Below are 19,944 nucleotides of genomic sequence, written 5' to 3' on the forward strand. Positions count from 1 at the left end.
TATCTCGGCTAAACGAATACCTGAATACCTGCGTTATCTACGATCGTATGAAAAAGCTTCTCAAGACGAAGTTAGATCTTATGAAGGGACTCGTGTAACGGTGAAAAGAATCTTTTCTCAGCCTCGTTCTTTTCCTTTTTCTCTGTCTCTTCTTCTCTTAAGAAAGGAGATTTCAAGGTCATCGGTATTTCCTAAATAGAACTCTATATTTTTCACACTATGGATGTAATTTCTCATTCTCCGTGCAAAAGTATTAAAGTATTTATCAATTCTAATTGAAATGTAGTGTATTAAAAGAAGAGAACAGAGACAAGAAGAGAAAACAGAAACGTAAGAGCCTCACTTTGCCTCTTTCTTTGTCTCTCACCCGAAAGTGTTACAAAATTAAAATTAAAATATAAAAATTTCAGCCAGGCATTTCCAGACACAAATACTCGAATATCTTTGGGTGGAAGATAAAGATCTTTTTTCTTTTTTTTTTTTTATTTTATTTTGGTTTTTTTACAATTTGTTCTTATGGACATTTGGTAAAGTGTTATATCTTGTTGGTGAAAAAAAAAATAAAATAAAAATAAATATAGCATGTGGGTGGCTACCCCCAGCGGGGTGCCAGCTTCGTTTTTTTCTAAGTTATATCTTTTATGTGAAGATAAAGATGTCTTGAAATTTCGTGAAGAAATGACCTTGAGGAAAAATTCATTCGTTATACGTGTCCCTTGAAACGGTAAGCTCTGTCTTGAGATGATTCTTCGTACGTATACACCTATAAGATTTCCTTTAGCCAAAACGTACATAGAATATTTGGAAAATTTGCGATATTTACAACAGTTAGACGGTAAAAATAAAATTTCCGTGACGTTATTCCACGATACGAAGCAAATAGGACAGAAGCGTTGAATGGAAACGGCGCCTTCGGTAGAAACTGAAGACACAGATCGGCCAGGCTTTCCAACAATTTTATTTCCAATCGTCGCGTCGTTTACAAAGTTAAAGCTGTTGGCAAAGATCTCGCGTCCTGTCATCCAAAGCTAGCCGCTGAAACAAGATATGGAGAGGTTATTATTATCCTGCCAGAAATAGAGTGGCGAACGTATATACTGGTGGTTATTACTGGTGGCCGAATAAATTCTGGATGGAAAGGGAGCAAAGTACTTTGGTATGGCTTGGTCTAACGCTGAGACAATCTTAGAGAATTAAGAAGAAGTTGCACGTTACTTTACATCGAATCGATACATTCTACATGTAATCTGCTCGGAAGCAGCTTTAACTAGAAATGTTGCTCGCTAGGATCAGAGCGTGTCCTCGCTGTGTCGTGTTCTTACCTGGCATGCGGCAGCCGCTGGATTTTATTTGGTGAATTTTCAAGGGGAACACGCGCTGTACTTGAAGATTATCTGCAAATGTAGCTATACGAGTGACCTGGTATTCGCCTATGTCCTTCGTACGCACGTTTCTCCTTCTTTTCCACGTTACACTTTTTAACTGCATTTATTTTTCGCTAGCTTTTGCGTAGTGATCTGTGGTTTCCCATTGCGCTCAGCCGTGCAATTCGAAAGAAAACAATGTTTTCCATTTTCTTACACCAGAACTGGTTCTTGGCTGTTTCAGGAAGCGGCAGCAAGGATGGCAAAAGTGGAAAGGACAATGCATCACCGTGTGGCCCATACGCAGGTAAGTTCGCATTTTATATCCCCCATCCGCCTTTGCCATACTTTTACGATTGAAATAATACACATCGGTAACTGAAATCTCAAGCTTAAAGAGCTAAAATTGTCAAGTTGCGAAGATTTTTTTTAGTGATGAGTTCAAGTCCAATAATTGATAGTTCACTTCGCACGGTTCGAGTACTATACTCGTAACATGTAATAATTTTCACAAGTATTCCATTTTCACAAGCTATTTTCCCACCTTGTGAGTATTCGAACGAATTACAAGGAACGTTATCAGGTTTGCGTGACTTTTCTCTGTTCCTGGAAATTGAACAAATAATTCAAAGCTCTCGTACAGTTGGAAATGTAGGGAGAACTACGACTAATCCAAATCCAGTGAAAGTTCTCTAGGATGAACATTCGTAGCGCTGACTTAAGTAATGAAAAAAAAGTCCCCTACTCTGGGTGTATCGCTTCCCGAGGGATCTGCTGGGAAAACTTAAAGCTGTAAGCTAAAAAACCTTGTATAAATAGAGTCTCGTTACTTCTTAAACGGACCATGCACGAATAGAGAGGTAAATTATGTTGCAATGCAAATTATGTTTCGTATTAAGGAAATAATAATATGGTCCAACAATAAAATACGATAATGAACCGAATAAAGTTCATCGCCATAAAATATGTAAAGTATGTATGTAAATACAGTTCAAAAAGCGCAGCAAAGTCGATCCACGGTTTATAGTAAAACGAGACGGAGAGACGGAGAAAGAGAGGGAGAGACGAACGATAAGTGGAATAACTAATTGAAAACGAGGCGATAAAATAACAAAATCACTATTAAATCATCGTGATAAAAGAAAGCACTGTTACGATAGAATATTATACGCAACAAATTTTTTTTTTTTTATTTTATTTTGGCTTTTTTTACAATTTGTCCTTATAGACATTTGGTAAAGTGTTATATCTTATTGATGAAAAAAATAAAAATAAATATAGCATGTGGGTGGCTACCCCCAGCGGGGTGCCAGCTTAGTTTTTTCTAAATTATATCTTTTATGAGGTCTATTGGGTGTTTCCTTTTTAGTCTTCTTACGATATTAACAAATTGACTCGTATTTGCACTCTGTGTAATTGTTCAAATTTCAATAGTTCCTCTTCGCATATAATTAAGAAGAATTGCTGATCCAAGTTTGGTGCCCTTCCTGCACCATACGATACTTATCCTTGTAAGTACTTGTTTGTAAGTTTTTAATTTTATCGCTGGTAGAGGAGGGACGTGGCTGTGTGTGTGTGCACACGCATACATCTTTGCACGCGTAACATAACCGGTACACACATGGCATTCCAAAATATCCATTCCCTTTCCACCAGCAGTTTACCAATGTCCGCCTCTAGCCTGAACAGCCAACAGCAGTTCTATTAATATTCTTTGGTTATTTTTGAAAAAGCTCTTCTTACCAAGAGAAACAGAACGGAGGATAGAGAAGAACTTTATGTACAAGCCAAACAACGTTTCCTTCAATTTGCCTGTAGAGGTGCGAGCTGGATAAAATTCAAGCGCAAAAGAAACATGTAAATTGCGTCGATATTTGCTGATTTCTGACCTCTAATGATCGTTGTAAATTGACCAAGGAACAAGTTGCTCGACGAACGTTTACGCTAAACGAGCGTAGGCGAGTGCTGCTTCTCTATGTTCTATGGTCGTTTCGTCTAATCTTAACACTCTAAACAAAGACCTCGAGAAGTACCTTCATTGCCACCACATGATTTCTCGCCAGTAACAAGCAACATTGCTATCAAGTTCGGATAGTTTGGCAGAGATCAGACACACCCAACAATTTGCGTGTACTACATGCGCTACGTAGCTGCACACTATCGTTATTGATCCATACGCACCGTTCTCTCCTTCTCGCTTTATCCCTTTTCTCCGGCTCCTGGCATCGCACAGATATGGCCTTCTTCTCACGATTTCTTATCAACAACGAATACTGGCATGTATGAATATTAACGTGGCTAACTGTAATCGTGAACCGACCAGCACACCGGCACAAGAGTCGAGAACTTGGACCGATACGACGGTAACCAGGAGAACTTTAAACATTACAGAGAGAAATAAAAGAAGGATAGATCAATGGAGTTTGCATTTTCCAAATATGATATATTCTCGAGCGAGTTGGAGCGCATCGAGAGATGGAGGAAGAGTATCCGCCATCGCGACGGTCGTAGCTGGTTTTTAACGTCCGCCGATTCGAAGGAAAGGCCGGAAAGGCCGTCGATTATTATGCAGGCGACAGACAATTGCCAACGCTTCCCCTATTAACATATAGCGAGAGTAAAAACGTGGCTGAAATACACGACGCAGTTGGTGCGTCGCTCCAGTACCAGCTTTGCCTGTACACTCAGATTTTAATAATCCAATGAGATAAACAAGCATACGTACTATAATATATAACACGCGACGATAGAAAATTCAATCACAAATTATTTCTCTATCGGTAAAGAAATGCGGATGATTCGGATGGGTGTCGGAGTAGCATGTAAGAAAGAAAGGGTTTGGCCCACTGTCCACGAAACGTCGTTTCATAGACGCTCCCATGCAACGATCGTTGTAAAGTAACGCGCACCTAGTCACGAAACAGCAGCGAACCGTTCTCGTTGTTACGCATTTTCATCATGACGATTGGCGTTAATATAGCGCGTTCTCTAGCTGTTACAAACTAATGTAGCGATATAGGACGAAAGCGTTTTCTCGTTGCTCGATATTTTAACGACGGGTCGAAACGTATCTCGCTGTACATTTGGCAGAGTACTATCGTCGTCGCGTCTGCACTCGTCTACACTGACAGGTTTTGTCTGCGTTCATCGTCCGCCGACAGTCGACAGAAGATGTCAAACGCTGTTTAAGGGCAACGTCGTTTGTCCAACAGCATCGACGCGATGGAACAAGCGAACAATGTGACCATCGCCGACCCTGAAGTACAAAGAAAAGACTACCTTAAACCTTTTAAATGCTATTAATAGTCATTAATAAGTCAATAATAATGATAAACACTTACTTTGTAGAATCATGTAAATATAATTTTTTTTTTTATTTTATTTTATTTTGGTTATTTTACAATTTGTCCTTATAGACATTTGGTAAAGTGTTATATCTTATTGGTGAAGAAAAAAAAAAAAAATAAAAATAAATATAGCATGTGGGTGGCTACCCCCAGCGGGGTGTCAGCTTCGTTTTTTTCTAAGTTATATCTTTTATGTTGTAAATATAAATAACAAATTTCCAAAGTGTCATGACATATTGATCAATGTATTTGTTAACGTATTAAAAAATGTATAGTACGATTAAGAAAAATGAGAGATGACCTTTGTTCGTTACGACACATCCACGATACGATTTTGATTTTACTTTCTTTCTCGTCTCAACATTTTTTTTTTTATTATTTAATTTGTACTTTACAATTTATCCAGCCGGACATTCGGTAAGTTCTGGCTGAACGTAAAGTAGCAAACCGTGTGACGATCGAAAAGCTCATTCTGCTTACATTTGATAGATGCATATCTGTCGACAAATGTGAATTGTCTGCGGATCTTCTAAGAATGAAAGACAGTTGCCGTGTTCGGACAATCGTCTGTCAGTGTGGACTTGGCTTTATAATGGACTACGATTACGCTTCTATGAAGAGAAGCTTCGCGGACAGTGAGCCTACAGATATATTAGGAGGGAAAGAGCCGCGTCATATTTTTGCTTCAGCTGCCGAATGCGGGGACGCGCCGAAGAAGAAAGGATTCTTCAAAGGTTTCTGGAAGAGGTCGCGTCATTATTCGCTGGAGAACCAATAGCCCAGGTTAGGCGGTAGGGTGACGAGCCAGCAACGACAGAGACAGGCGCCACGGCAACAGCACCATTATCGACACCACGTCGCTACGAGCGCTTTGACACACAGTGCTTGCTGTTGCATCGTCCAGTAACCTCGGTGCTGCTTCGTGGTAGATGCAGCGACAAGGTTCGCGTTCCTTCGTCCATTTCATCGAGCTTTTATTCCGCCCGATCGGTGGTCTCCGAGTCCAACAAGCTACGTCAGCCCGTGGGTAAAATCTTTTTGCGTATTAATTACGTTTCTCTGTCCCTCCTTATTTCCTTTTTCTCAAACACTCTCTGGCTATTCGGCTAAAAGATTTTCTTTCCATTCCTTCCGTTTCTCGTTACATCTGGTCGTATGCGGTAATTAGATCGTTTCGTAAATTATGCTACGAGCAGCAAAGGGCGGGTTCTATACGAAAAATAAGCCGAAAATGTAGAATGATGTATTTTGATTTAAAGCCTTGTTTGTCTATTCTGCTTGACGCAATGCGATAAATATAAATCCAAGTAGGAGTATTAGTATGCAGCGAGATCCTTCGAGTCGAAACATGGACAACCTTGCAGAGCTGCTTGTATTTTTAATGCGTCTGTCTTTAATTTCAACAGCAAAGAAACGCTTTTAAACTGTTTCAAGACAATCCGTAGCTTCATAGAGCAAGAAGAAATTAATTGGATGGAGGATTAGCCAAAATGTGTGTTAGAATTAAGGCCGCATGCGTTATAAATATATTTTAATTAATTGAACTGATTCTCCAAAGATCGAATAAATAGAGCTTCTGAAAAATAAATGAATGGTGTTCTACGTTTTCAACTTATTTTATCGCATAGAATCGTCACTTGCTTGTTGGTCTTGCTTGTCTCGAGGTCGAGGTTGTACCATCCATTACAAGATAACCTGCAAATGAAATTACGCTACGTTACGTTTTCGTTACCATACTAAATCGTTTCGTTCCTCTCGCACAGCTCGTTTGCTCGTGCGAGCGCGTTGCTGGAAAGCACGAAGCGGAATAGAAGCAACGAGGCAAAGTGCTGCGCGAATCGTGTCGATTTCGTCACCAGCTGGCGTTGTTCGAATCATTCGAGCAGGTTATGAATCGACTTTTGCTAAATCGAATCGAAATCGATCTTGAGTCGTGTAAACAACATGAAGTACGCGATATCAGAAAGGATTCGAGCAACGACACAGCGGCAGCAGTTGATCCGTTGACTCGTTCGTTTACTCTATTTATTTCTATTTCTTGAAACGCATAGAAGAAGAAAACCTACACAACACATCACTATATAGCAAGATTTTTTAATGGTAAGATGGTTCGAGTTTGCTCGCAAGGCGTGTATACACGCTGAGTTTTACGTCACGAGCAATTAAACGTTCGATAGTTTTTCCACTCGAGAGGTAAATCGCAAGCTTTGTACGGCTTAACCTAATTATTAGATGGATTTCGATTAAACAGAACTTTTACTTTACAGAGGTAACAGCACCGATTAAGTCTTACGACTTATTATTAATGTCATCGGGGGTGGAAAGTTAGATCAGAGTCGATTGGAATGGGCAACTGCTTGATTAGTAAATGCCAAAAAGTACACGGTAGTCGGCTTTCTCATTGACGGACTCGATCGATAATCGACGATCATTGCGATTGATCGACGTGTTGCGACCGATTGCGTGCATCAGAACACCATAGGCGTTTCTGTCCCACCATCTTCCTTGTGTGTATCCGATACGCCAGCACGTTTATAGAGAGCGAGCAAATAAACTGTAAGTTATCAAGTATTCGAGTACTCGGTTATCTAAATACGTGTACTTTAGACGGCGTTTATTATTCGCGTATTATGGCAGAGGCAATAGAGAGAAAGAAGAGAGCATAGAAAAATGCACGGAGGGACGAATGCGTGCGGAATCATGACCATGTAAAAAGCAATCACATTGTATTTACTATACGTATTTATTGTTATTCGAGCAATTTGTAATTATACCAACGAAACGTTCCCTCTAGTTTCAACGTTACCATATAAATAACTATTTTTATTACGGCAATTCATTACCTGTATCATCATCATCGTCATCATCACCACCACCATTGTTGTCATCCTCGTCGTTATTTATTTCTCGTTTCTGTTGTTAAGTTGGTATGTACGAAATATGCCGTTCCGCCAAATAAGGTTTTAATCGATATATTTATACGATTCAATGCTCTGTTTTAATGATTAATTAATGTCATTATTTCAAGTTTATAAGAATTATCGGTTGAAAAATTCAGAATCTCTTTAATTTCCTCGGTTATAACTTTTTTTCAGTAATTTACGCATTGGAAGATTGCAAGATGGGATAAAAGTTGTGTTTGATTTTACCAAATACTAAATGTTGGTTTTCAGCAACTTTCGTGCCACTTTTTTTTAAATTTAAGCCCATAAAAAATTACACAAACTTTCTGGCTATCTAAAAGTAATAATAAACTTTTGGTATATTTATTATAAATCTTCTAACATGAAAAATTACGTTAAACATACGTGATTTATGGAAAATTTTATAATATGTTTGATAATTGACAATAGATCAAAATTGAATGGATGCTATTAGAGCGCCAAATTTGAATTCGAAGAAACGACATTTCATACGCACCAACTTAATACACATAATTAGTACCAATAACCACTTTCGTCGCCACAATCGTTGCCACTGTGTTTATTTATATCTTTTCCTCCTTTATTATCATAATTTTTCCCTTTTAGTCGCCTTTCACGGCACCCAGGGATTGCATATCTGGGCCTATCGAGTTCCTGGACCTAAAAGGACTTACTATTGTAATATTAATATTATTATTGCTATTTATTTGAATTATTATCGTAGGGTTGTTGTTACGATCATTGTTATTACCATTGTTAATCCTGAAACGCTATCACCAAAATGATAATGCTTAGGCAGAAAACGTTGAAACACGCAAGTGAAACGCAAGAGACGATAAATGCGTTATCGTTATAGAACGGTAACCAGTGTTATCTAGAACTAGCGGTTGAATTACTTACTTACTTGCTTACTTACTCAATTACTATTATCGATAATCCTCTATTTGTATGATATATAGAAAGAAGGCGAATTAAGATTATATAGCCAGTAATGTAACAAAATGGTCACGATAATAACGATAACTCTTGCGAAAATTACATCTAGTAGAGAATTGGAAAATTCGATATAGGATGTAGCAGACGATATTCTCCTCTCGAATTATCGATAAAGTCGATTCCAATCGAAAAATCGCTTGAATGCCAAAGATTGCCTTCGCAATATATCGCCAACCTGGCCAACGCATACAAACATATAGAGAATCACATTTCTTGGTATTCGTTCAACTTTCATTTTACTTCGATTCTTTATACAATTTTGTACGAACCTCAAAGTGCAAATTTTAGTCGATCAATCGAACGAACAATCGTTCCCCTTTCTCTTTCATTTCCTAATTCCTTTTCCTTTCCTCGTTTCAAGCGCCAACCAAACGCAACAACGTTAATTTCTTCATCGTGGTCGTGGTCGTTATCGTCGTCGTCCTTCGAAATACGCGGAAACAGAATTTCCCTATGAATCGTGTTCATCGTGGAAACGTGTTTGCACGTCATTTCACTTTGCAGGTTATTTAAAACGTATTTTAAATAATTGTATCGTTCGCGGCTTGTTCGATATATCGAATATGGTGGAAGTTGTTGGAACGATTACGAGGGCGATAACACGAGCACGTGACTTAAAAGGATGCTGGAATTTCAAGGAAGAGGAAAGAAGAAATAAGACAGAAGAAAACGAAAGAAAGAAAGAAAATTGGCAAATGTCGCTAGGCCGCAACATAGGTTATGATACTGCTTTTTTCGCCCTGCGTGATATATTTATTTATTTTAACGTGGTTTTATTACACAATCTATGTATAGTGACACTTGTAAATAACGAATCGCGAATCATAAGGATACGTGACAAAGGAACGTAAGAAGAGAGCAACTGTTCCGCGATCTTTTCACCGCGAAAAGATCGAGCTAGGACTGTGAGAACGATGGGCATTCGAGATACGCATCGGCCGCGTGCTAGTTGTTGCTACCGCTGCTGTTGCTGTTACCGTTGCTACTGTTACTAAGTACTACAGTTACAAAACCCGAGGGCACGCTGGCCGCTTTGTCGCACATTCGTTGACATGCATGCACACCTATCTAATAAGATAACTTAAAAGGTAATCTAATAAAGGTTAATGCTACTTAAACTTAATGCCATTTAAACGAACGTTTGTAAAGCAATCTTCGTCCCAGCGTTGCGCGGTATGCTATATCTCATTTCACGTACACGCGTGAACGTGTTCAATCACTTTTTTCAACGGTGTCTTCTGTTCTCTTCGTCATCTTCCATCATTTTCTTCTTTTTCGTCTTCTTCTTCTTCTTCTTGTTTGCTTCTGCCCCTGCCCCTGTTCTCTTCCTTTCTCCCTCTTATCTACGATTTCAACAAAAAAACCGTTGTTTCCCTCGAACGGGTAGTATCGTGAAATAATCGCTGCTAGCCGTGGAGACCCCATTTGGAAAGGAGAGAAGCGCCGAAATGCCTAAACTTTCTTGACAAATAGCCAAGAACAGATAAAACGAAGAACGAGAGGAAAGAATTTTCGGAAGAAAATTTCGAATATTTCGAAACGAATCGAGGGACTCGTTCGTGTTTCTCGTGTTAAATATGCGTTAAATACGAAGGAAAAATGTGCACGATACTCGTGTAATATATACAGATCATGAACATTTTAATCCCGGTAACAGGTGAGACATTTCGAAAGTTAAATATCGAAACATTGTCAACCCGTATTAACGTTTTTCACATGTGTTCTGAATATGATTGTATTCGAGAAATTCCAATACATCACCGATAGAATAAGAGACGCACACCGTGCACGCTAAAACCAAGTTATCGAAGTTGCCGGGCATGTAATACGATACGGTATTCGTGTACTCCATTATCAAATCCACTGTTGTTTAACTAGCCACGATGTTAAGACCGGTTCGTTGGGCGCATCGTTTCTTCTAGTCTTTGTCTCCCTGAATGAAAACGAGCGTGTACAAATTGGGAAAAAACGGGTCAAAAGCGGAGACAAACTCGGGTAAATAAAATGTGTATGCTTCGCGTAGTTTTAACGATTTGTAGATTACACAAAGTAGATGGACAAAGTCTATGAAAGGACTAACGCAAACGAGGAGAACATTTTAGTACAAATTCGATAGCTTTATCGTTTCATCGTTGGAAGAACAAGAATTAAAGGTACTAAAAAAAAAGAAAAAATAAAAAAGATGATATGGCAACAAATGAGTAGCGCAAATGCACGAACGCAGGATTACGAATGCACGATTAGGAAAGTCATTCGACGAAATCAAGCGCTCGACGCCTCGGTACTAATATCGACGACATTTCGTGAATTACGATCCAAGTCTTTCCTTCGAATTCCGTATATACGTAACATTTATCCGAGACCATCCGTTCGTTTGTATCTTATATATATAGATATAGATATATCTATATAATTGTTCTCTCCACCGCAAAAGGCTTGCGCCTCTCATTCTGATCTCTCTAGTCGTTATTTATGACAGAAAGAGATTTGGAGAATCATCCAATTATTTACTCTGAGATGCGAATCGAATAAATTTCGCGAGAACGATCTAAAAATAGTAGGCTATAAAGCGTTGATTGATAGAAAATATAAAAGTGTGGCGATCCAGGTCGCTGTAATTAGAAGTAATGTTTTTTAAGATGAAACAAAATCAATGCGAGTAAGCGAGAGCGATTTTTATGTAAATTTTCTTGATAATTTTGTAAAAAGTTTTATTTAATCTTCTAATCTACTAATAAATTAAATAACGGTTTATAAATTAAGATGAACCGATATTATATATATATATATATATATATATATATACACACACACACACACACGTATGCATGTACACGTATACGATATGCAGGTTATCCTATTCTCTGATTTTTTTGAAATAAGAACGTTTAGTATGATAAACAACATCAAAGGCTTCACGAGTTAGAACACCAAAATAGACATTTTCTTCGGTACATAGCTATTTGTTTCCACCTTTCTTTCTTTTTTTTAAATAAAATCAACAAAATACAATCGAACTGCGTATTTGCAAGGGATTAATTTTATTAAATAAAAAATAAGCAAAATTTCAGTACTATCGAGTACCATGGTTCGAAAGTAAAAATAACATTTACTCCCTTGTATGCTTGGTGGCTTTGATGCCGTTTATTGCAATAAACGATTTGTTTTTCACGCTTGATTTACAGGAACCCCTTCCCTTTCACTATAGCTCCTCAGCCAACTCCTTTAAAAAATAGGGAAATAATGAGACACGCTGTATATATGCACTACACGAGAAACTTCTATTCCACGTACAGGTAAGTGTAATTTCCCAATAATGTATGTTAAATAATATTTTGAAATAAGAATAAACGCGTCCAGAAGCCGAGAACCGGAAGTTACATACGCGTGATTTAATCTTATCCTTGGTCGCGGAAGAACGCGGTTTTTATCGTCTATTTATCACCGCGAGATATGCGAGTTGTGAGGCATAGAATTCTATTCTAGAATTTTGAACGTTATTTGAATGAATGAAAACAAAAGGCGTTTCATTACACCGCTTTATACAAATTTATTGTTTCCTTAAACATTATTCGTGTGTCACGATTCTAAAGATTCTTCTTGTCGACATTTGCAAAAAAATCTTAAGAGCAAGTATATCGGCTTTACAAAGTTATATACCTAATTTTAACCAACCAAATGTAGCCGTCTCTTTCTCTCTCTCACTCATGCGCACAGGCATCCCAGCGCGCGCAACACCCTCACTCATCCCCCTATCCCACCCGCTTTTGCTTTCTATTTCTGCCTTTCTTGAACCATAAACGTCGACCATCTTCCGGTGTACATATTATTTTTTCTAAAAGTCGAAAATGCTTTTATCGGCCGTTGAGTTCGATCAAGTTTCGATAGGACACAAAAAATGTAGTACGTATATATATATAATCGTCGCATCGTTGCTTTCGATATAACGAGAACGATTTTTCTTCCCATAAAACGAAAGGATCTCAAAATATATATTATATATATGTGTATATATATATCCTTTTCCAAACAAAAAAGGAAAAGCTAAAAGCATGAGGCGGATGCGAATATTTCAACGACGCCTGGGAGTTACCTTTTTATTACAATTATTACTTCAATGTTTATTCCTTATTTTGTTATCAATAAAAATCGTTACATAGTAGTTTGGGTTGCTGCTTGACACCAGCCGAATCGACAAGCAACCAGTTATAATAATAATAGTAGCAGTAATATTACAGTAATAATAAATGATAGCGGTATCGTGTATTAGATGTGTGTGTGTGTGTGTGTGTGTGCGTGTGTGTGCATGCGCGTCTGTATACGACTGCGGGGATGTTCTTGGTATAACTTATAGAAGACTGCGCTAGTCGAATGAGAAACGTTTACACGGCCAAGGAGAATTACGTTGCTCTTCCGAGTATGTTTTAATATAAATCCAATTTTTATTTTCACAGATTTGATTTTGTATTAGACCCACGTATCGAACGTAAAAGACTATCTTCGATTATAATCAGTTGCATTAGATAGGGAACACTGATTATATAAAAGAAGAAACTAAAACTAAGATGTAAATGAATAAACGAAGATATAAAAATTATAGAAAATCGAATTATATGTTGTATATTCTTGTTCCGTGTATAGTTCTACCTTTCAACTTTCGCAATCGTGTTCGTGTTTTGTATGCATGCCACGCGCGCTTGAAAATGTCATATTTATATATTTATATTATCTTGGTGTACATCTTGCGACTCTTTTTCTCGTTCCAGTTCTCACCTCTGTCCCTCGCTCTCACTCTCTTTCTCTCTGTATTTCTTCCTCATATCGATAAGTGACACATCCCCCGATTTGTTTTATTCTTCTTACACATAGCAATATTAAAGAGAGTAAATAGTTAAAAGGGTTGTATCGATCTGGATGGGGGAGGGAGAGGCCCACCAGGATTACAATCAATCCACGCCTTTTCACCCCCTACCGCACGTTTGCCTGCATCGTCCGCACCGTCCTCTCACCGCCACCATTGCTGTCAACTGTTTCATCGACTGTAGCTTCACTTCGCCGTTTTATCATCGTGTTCCGTATCTATCATCGGTGTTATACCTCTATTGCGCTCCCTTACACATTTCCAGACACCGCTTCTCTTGTTTCTTCTTCACGATTTTTCAATCCTTGAAATTAATTTTTTCATTCACATTCTACCTCCCCCTTTTCCCTTATTATTCTCACTCGCACGCTCACTCCCTCTCTTTCTAATTCGTTAGTTACCTCTCTATCATTCGCTTCCTCTTTCACGCCCATTTCTCCATCTTCACCTCTTCTTCTATTCCATCGAACTTTCTCTAACGCTCGCGCTCTCTCTCTCTCTCTCTCTCTCTCTCTCTCTCTCTCTCTCTCTCTCTCTCACCGTCTCTAACATCCTTTCATTCTCTACAAAAAAGACTGTAAACCTAACACGCAATAGTTTACTATTATTTATTATCATTATTTCTTATACTTAATGCATGCGTCTCGTGTATTTTTGTCTCTCCGTCAACGAATCGACATAATACGATCGTTCGCAAATAAAAGATGCTTCTTTTCCCCTCGTTTAATTCATCCCGGCTCACTGTATGTCATTATCACTTCTGAGGTAAATACTTATCTGTTTGTATGGTGCGTATAAATGTAAAACTGCATGGTACTTGCGGTTCATAATTTTTCGTTTTATTATTCAATTGTAAAAAAGCGTTTTTTTCCTTTGTCTTCATCGAAGCTTTCGGAATTCCTGTCGTTATAGTACTGACATTATCTCGGTCGTGAATACACAAACGGACATAAAAATTCGAAACATGGGTGCTACGATGAAACGAAAACAATGAAAAGACCGCCCTTCATCGATTACAATTTGCGCGATCATTTTCCAAGTAAATGCTTAGGAGCTTTTTTCGGAAGTTATTACGCACACGTGAGCGCGTGCGTCTGTTCCCCGAACGTCGATCGGCCGAATCGAAGAGGAGAGAACGACGACTGGAATATGATAGCTGTGTTGCTGGTGTTGTTGCTGATGTAGTTGTTGCTCTTCATCGAATGTCGCGCGGCAAGCTTGCGGCAGTTCCGGCGCGACTCGTGCGGCATGACGCATTCCATTCGCTGTTCATTAAAATAATCGATCGTATCGTTTAATATTAATATTAGATATTTATGTTGGGTCCCAGAGGTTACTGAAACAAAAAGAAGAGTGGAAAACGTTCCGCTGTTAATTTGGTTGTACGAACACAATTAATTAGTTAGTGTGAAGGAAAAGAGAAAGAGTGGGAAAGGAAAGTGGAAAATAAAATCTACTTATTTTCATTTTTTTCGATGCCATATAAATTTTTCAAGCGATAAAATATTAATATGCCAATCTATTTTTTTTTAACGAGGAAGTCAGTTTTGTAAAAAAAAAAAACCTATTTGTCACATTTTATGCCCCATCCTCTATATAATTATGAATAGCGTCTTTCCCCTTTTTTTAAAGAAAAATTCAATAGTAAATGTAATGTTTCACATGTGATTAATTTCTATTCTGTGTTCTTTATCTAGTTCATAGCTCTCAAACAAAGAACACACGTTCTTTCGTTGGTAGAAAAAAGTACGTATTTGTCAGTGCTTCTCAGTGTGCGCGTGCGATCCGAGCACGAGGGACGCGCGCAAATCCGTGATTAGTCATCGTGGCAAACTGATACATCGAGCCAAAGCGGTCGACTGAAATTATGCGAGAGTGACTCACTTATGCATGTGTCATTTCGTACGCGCGTAACGAATATCTTTGAATTTCACCGTTCGTCTCGTTCGGCTGGAAATTTTTCAAAACTATGTAGCGTGTGGTTCATGCATTGAAAATATACGCGTACAGTAGCCATCACGATACAAAGAGATTACGAAATTGGTCAGTAATCGACCGTCGACGCGTTCGAACGAACTAACCTATACCTAACAAGATAAGGTCCCGAAACATAAAGTAGTCAGGGTCGCACAAAAGGTATAACGTTAGCTTTGCTTCAATTCTCCCTACCAAAAAATATGGAAATGCTGCTTATGATTTTGCGTGTCAACTATCGGCGCTGCTACTCTATGTTTTAACCTATCACCTGGACATAACCTATATCATGGTGACTACCGCACAGAGATGTGACAAAGGTTTAATGTTTGACTACTAAATATGAGATTATAGAAGTGGCGAGGAGCGAGGATAGTGGTGATCAGTGATGTGATCTGGAAAAGTTCCCATCTGTATTGTATATGTACGTGACGACAAATTCGAACCAGTTCAAACAGGATTCGAAGGTTAAAACTCTTGAAAGTTTTGATTCAGACTTGAATCTCACTTCCAATTGTTTCAGAGACCATCGCTACTCGCCGTTATCCTTGCTCCTCGCTGCCCTACTATATTAGCAGCCTAAGGATACATATACTCGAATGATACATACGTACGTATATACCAACCTAATAGCCGCAGGACACAAGGTAGTCCCCGAGTTTTTCAACGACCGATGCGGCTTGCTGTGGCTGTATAGGGTCTTCGTAAAGAGAAACAACTACCGCTTGCGTCGTCTTCATGCAGTGGACGCCGACTTTGCCAAGCTTTGCCCTTATCACTCGATCCGTACCTGACAGGTAAATGTACCTGTTGCCGGCCAAGGTGACACCCGACGACGTCAGAATATCCTGCTCGTCGAATCCCTGGACCAATTTTGTCAACTCTTCTTTACTTACCTATGCACAGAAATTATTTTCATCTTCGTACAAAAGTCAATTTAAATCCATATTTAAATGATAGACAGTTCATAAGTATAGTCCTTCATTATGTGTCTCCCCTATACATAATATAACATAAATCCCCTGTACAATGCAATGTAAATACGACTTATATAAATAGAACTTGATAGAATTCGATTTTACATAGTTTTGTCGTTCCTGTTATCCATATATCAATACTTTTGTGTATATCAGATATAAAAGTGAAGTTTAGCAATCATAACAAAATAGATTAATCGGTGTTCTTGCGATACCACTTGTATCAGATATAGATACATAGAAAACATATCTCTATCTATAATCATTTTTAATAACGACTCGCGTCACCTTACAGAAAAATTGCACCGCGTGATACGCTTTTCTGATGCAAGATGATCATCATATAAATGTTAAACCATTATCTTCATAATTCTTAACCATGTTTTTCGTTTTTTCAACGCGTTTAAGATTTAGAATTAAAAATATTTGTCTGGTATTTATATGGCAAACAGATGAGCGCTATGCGCGCGCATATGTGCTTATCCGTTTGTGTGTGAATAATTATAGGATATTTAATAAAATACCACTGACAGATAAAAGAACAATAAGGGGAGACACATTTAACAATCGTAATCGGATACGTTTATCGAACGTCAAGGTCGTCTGAAATTATCTTACATTAAATTGGGCAACGTTCGTAATCCTACCTTGCGCCAAAAGCTATCGTAATTTCCACAAAGTATAATTACTGCGAGAAAGGATTCGCGCGCAACTGTGGCCGCACGTCGACGACCTCGTGACATTTTCGTGTTTAAAAATAACTCAAAACGGTAGTTTTGGATTGAAATTCAAAGTATCACTGTTATCTAGAACTCCATGATAATTTGTTAGTTTGTATAAAATGTCATTGTTCATAGCAATCTAACCTCATTTTACCTCATAAATATAATTTAAATTATTTTGTTTTAACTTTCGCATTCGAGCTATTATCTATTCCACTCCGAATCTCTCGAAATATACTCGTGGAAAAATTTAACAAAATTCTGGTAGGTACTCCGAGGGTAAAGTAGATTGCGAAGCATGAAAAGATGAAGCGTAGTGGCAGAATGGAAGAGCAAGATACTACGAAAAATTTTGGTCAGGCGCCAAAACGCCCATTTTGAGACTCCAGGTACGATACTGTGGAAGGTTGCTGCCCGGCCGGCATCGCCATTTTGGCATTCGTAGCCGGAAAGTGTGTGTGCGCGCGCGAGGCCACGGTGCAGCTGGCGACCTTTATCTATACATTTCGCCGTCTTTCTTCGCGTAAAGCCTTTCTTCGAATCCAAGAAAGAACTGCTTTACCTTGTAACCAAACACGCTACGCTTTTGCATTGTCTTTCTTTCTTAGAAACTAAGACATAACTTTGCTGTTTCCAAATCATGAATATCGCCAAAATACTTCGATATATTTCCCAGAACTCGAGATTATGCTTGCGAATGAAAAGTAAAATTGTAAAAAAAAATTAAATGTTTTGTCAATTGACTGACGAAAATGACAAATGGAAGAACTTAGTATCCTTAGAAAAAAGATTCTATGATTGTATATGTATACGCAAAGAATATCTAATAAAATTTATATGGGAGTGGAGGGTTCCTCCCTTGTCGAAGCGAGACAACCTCTTTGTTCCAACTTTCTCAACATTTTTAACCCTCCGTCGTTTCATTTTACTATCGCACACGCTAATTCGAGGTCCTTAGAATTTACCGACACGATTCACAAGAGCTTTTTAAATGCAACGCGGATGGCGCTTCGATCGACCTCAACTTTTCTAGAACTGTCTCCGATCGTTTTTTGTAACATTAAACAATTTTACTTGGGACATTGGTGAAAATAAAGAAAGGGAAGTATATAACAAAAAGACTCTATTACTCGAATATAACAAATCTCCAAGTAACAATTCTCGAAAATTCGAACTGCTCGAATATCCAAACCTCACGTATACAAAACAAAATCTTTATTTCATGTAAACTCTGTGTTTTTCAGTCATTTCGGCCGGGTATTGAAAAAACAGAAAGAGACAGAAAAAGCACAAAAGAGATAGGATACATCGAAATCGAACATGCACGTAGGCGTCACTGCGTACGTCTTTCGATAACAGAGGATAGCTTCCGAAGAAATGAGTCATCTTCGTAACGAATGCCATCAACGTTAAAATTTTCGTTCGCTTCGGGGCGAATACCAACGTAAGTGACGAGAAATGTTGAGAATGGAACAGCTTCGATAAGGAATAGAAGCCACTACCGACAATAGGAGCCACCATTTCCATGGGCGGCAGCGGCAACGTGCCCGGCAGGCAGCCATGTTAAACTTAGTCGAAAACCATTCAAGTTCGACCAGACAAAATTTTCTCTGGTGAAAATTGCCACACCCTACCCTGTTAGACCACCTTTATAACCGCACGAAACAAATTTTCTTTCGAAATCTAGCCGGAGATAAATTCATTTGCTTATACAATGGTTAGTTTTCCCATCGATTCGAGAATTTATGCGATGTATCTACGACGACCGGTCCTCTGCTGCAGACATATTTGGGCGGTGGACGAAATACCTTGGGAAAATTTCCGATAAAAACGAAAATCTCAATTATTGTTGATTGAACGGTAACGAGTTTCAACTATATCCGACAACTTAATCTCGAATATTACTTGATCTAACCGGCGTCGGTAACACGAGGGGATAACCATGCCGGGTCAACACGCGGAACTTCAACGATTTTTCCCATTTATTACATACCCAAGGATACCTATTTCCTCGCTTTGGAAAAACAAAATATGCTGATGATTACGTGGCAATATCTTTTTCACGACAAAAACCCTCTCTACACTGATCATGTTATTTCGCAAAATTCATTAAGATTCTACTGGAACGTATTAAACAAGAAACTTATTAGTAATATATAGTTAATCAATAGGCATAAAACTCTATCAGCAGTAAATACATACATTACGTGCTAATCACTAATATATAGCACTCTAGCCCGATATAAAGAAACTGAGAAAAATATTCGATACTGGATCAACTGAGGTGAACGATAACTAAGGAGAAGGGAGAAAAGATGAAAAATACGAAGTGCAAGTTACTGATATGATACGTTTAAATTTCTTTGAAGTATATTCAGTGCGTACTTTCCCTCTTGTCGGCTAGCTAATAATAAGCTTCCGAGGCGTTAGTCGAACGACATACTTACTTCGAAGCCTTCAGACTTTGCCCAAAGGTTGCCATCGTGTCCCGCGATTGCAGCTTTGGTAACACACCTAGACGCGAGCAGCTGCTTGTCAACGTAATCCTGCCAGCTCATTTTTTAACACAAGCGGCTCGACTCAATCGTTCACCACGCCACTAAAGACACAACCCGTCACTGACTGACTCTTCTCACGACTACCTATATGCGCTCAACGCCGGCCACACTTCTCTCTCGCCCCTCTACTCCTCTCTTCGTGGTTAGCAGCGACCCCTCTCGGCCCCACCAGACTCTTGCCGATGATCGTGTTCTCCCCACTCTTGATAACCGGCCGGTAA

At 38.6% G+C, this 19,944-nt stretch overlaps 2 protein-coding genes and 2 long non-coding RNA genes across 10 annotated transcripts in view; 2 read left to right on the forward strand and 2 right to left on the reverse strand.

Moving 5' to 3' along the window:
• LOC132914595 (uncharacterized) overlaps nt 1–13,561 on the forward strand; it is a 56,587-nt gene extending 43,026 nt beyond the window's left edge. For all 5 annotated transcript variants that reach the window (XM_060973819.1, XM_060973823.1, XM_060973821.1 and 2 more), the window contains 2 exons: nt 1,609–1,671; nt 5,401–13,561. In XM_060973819.1, the coding sequence (XP_060829802.1) occupies nt 1,609–1,671; nt 5,401–5,489 (152 nt within the window). In that variant the 3' untranslated portion in view covers nt 5,490–13,561. The remainder of the gene's footprint in view (nt 1–1,608; nt 1,672–5,400) is intronic.
• LOC132914608 (uncharacterized) lies at nt 941–1,678 on the reverse strand. The gene is made up of 2 exons (XR_009659627.1): nt 1,323–1,678; nt 941–1,035 (listed from the first exon to the last, which is right to left on the reverse strand). It is a non-coding gene; the product is annotated as an uncharacterized LOC132914608 (long non-coding RNA).
• LOC132914609 (uncharacterized) lies at nt 2,395–4,906 on the forward strand. Its single transcript, XR_009659628.1, has 2 exons — nt 2,395–2,875; nt 3,098–4,906. It is a non-coding gene; the product is annotated as an uncharacterized LOC132914609 (long non-coding RNA).
• LOC132914606 (profilin) lies at nt 12,721–19,833 on the reverse strand. Of its 3 annotated transcripts, none has more exons than XM_060973840.1 (3): nt 19,613–19,833; nt 16,081–16,362; nt 12,721–14,828 (listed from the first exon to the last, which is right to left on the reverse strand). In XM_060973840.1, the coding sequence occupies exons 1-2, from the start codon at nt 19,721–19,723 to the stop codon at nt 16,093–16,095; spliced, it is 381 nt and encodes a 126-aa protein (XP_060829823.1). In that variant the 5' UTR covers nt 19,724–19,833; the 3' UTR covers nt 12,721–14,828; nt 16,081–16,092. The 3 variants fall into 3 exon arrangements, with proteins under 3 accessions (XP_060829823.1, XP_060829822.1, XP_060829821.1); XM_060973839.1 differs by having other exon boundaries at nt 16,077–16,362; XM_060973838.1 differs by having other exon boundaries at nt 16,093–16,362; nt 19,613–19,829.
• Between the last annotated feature and the right edge of the window lie 111 nt (nt 19,834–19,944).

This window comes from Bombus pascuorum, chromosome 15 (genome assembly GCF_905332965.1).
Source record: "Bombus pascuorum chromosome 15, iyBomPasc1.1, whole genome shotgun sequence".
NCBI classification, from domain to species: Eukaryota; Metazoa; Arthropoda; class Insecta; order Hymenoptera; family Apidae; genus Bombus; species Bombus pascuorum.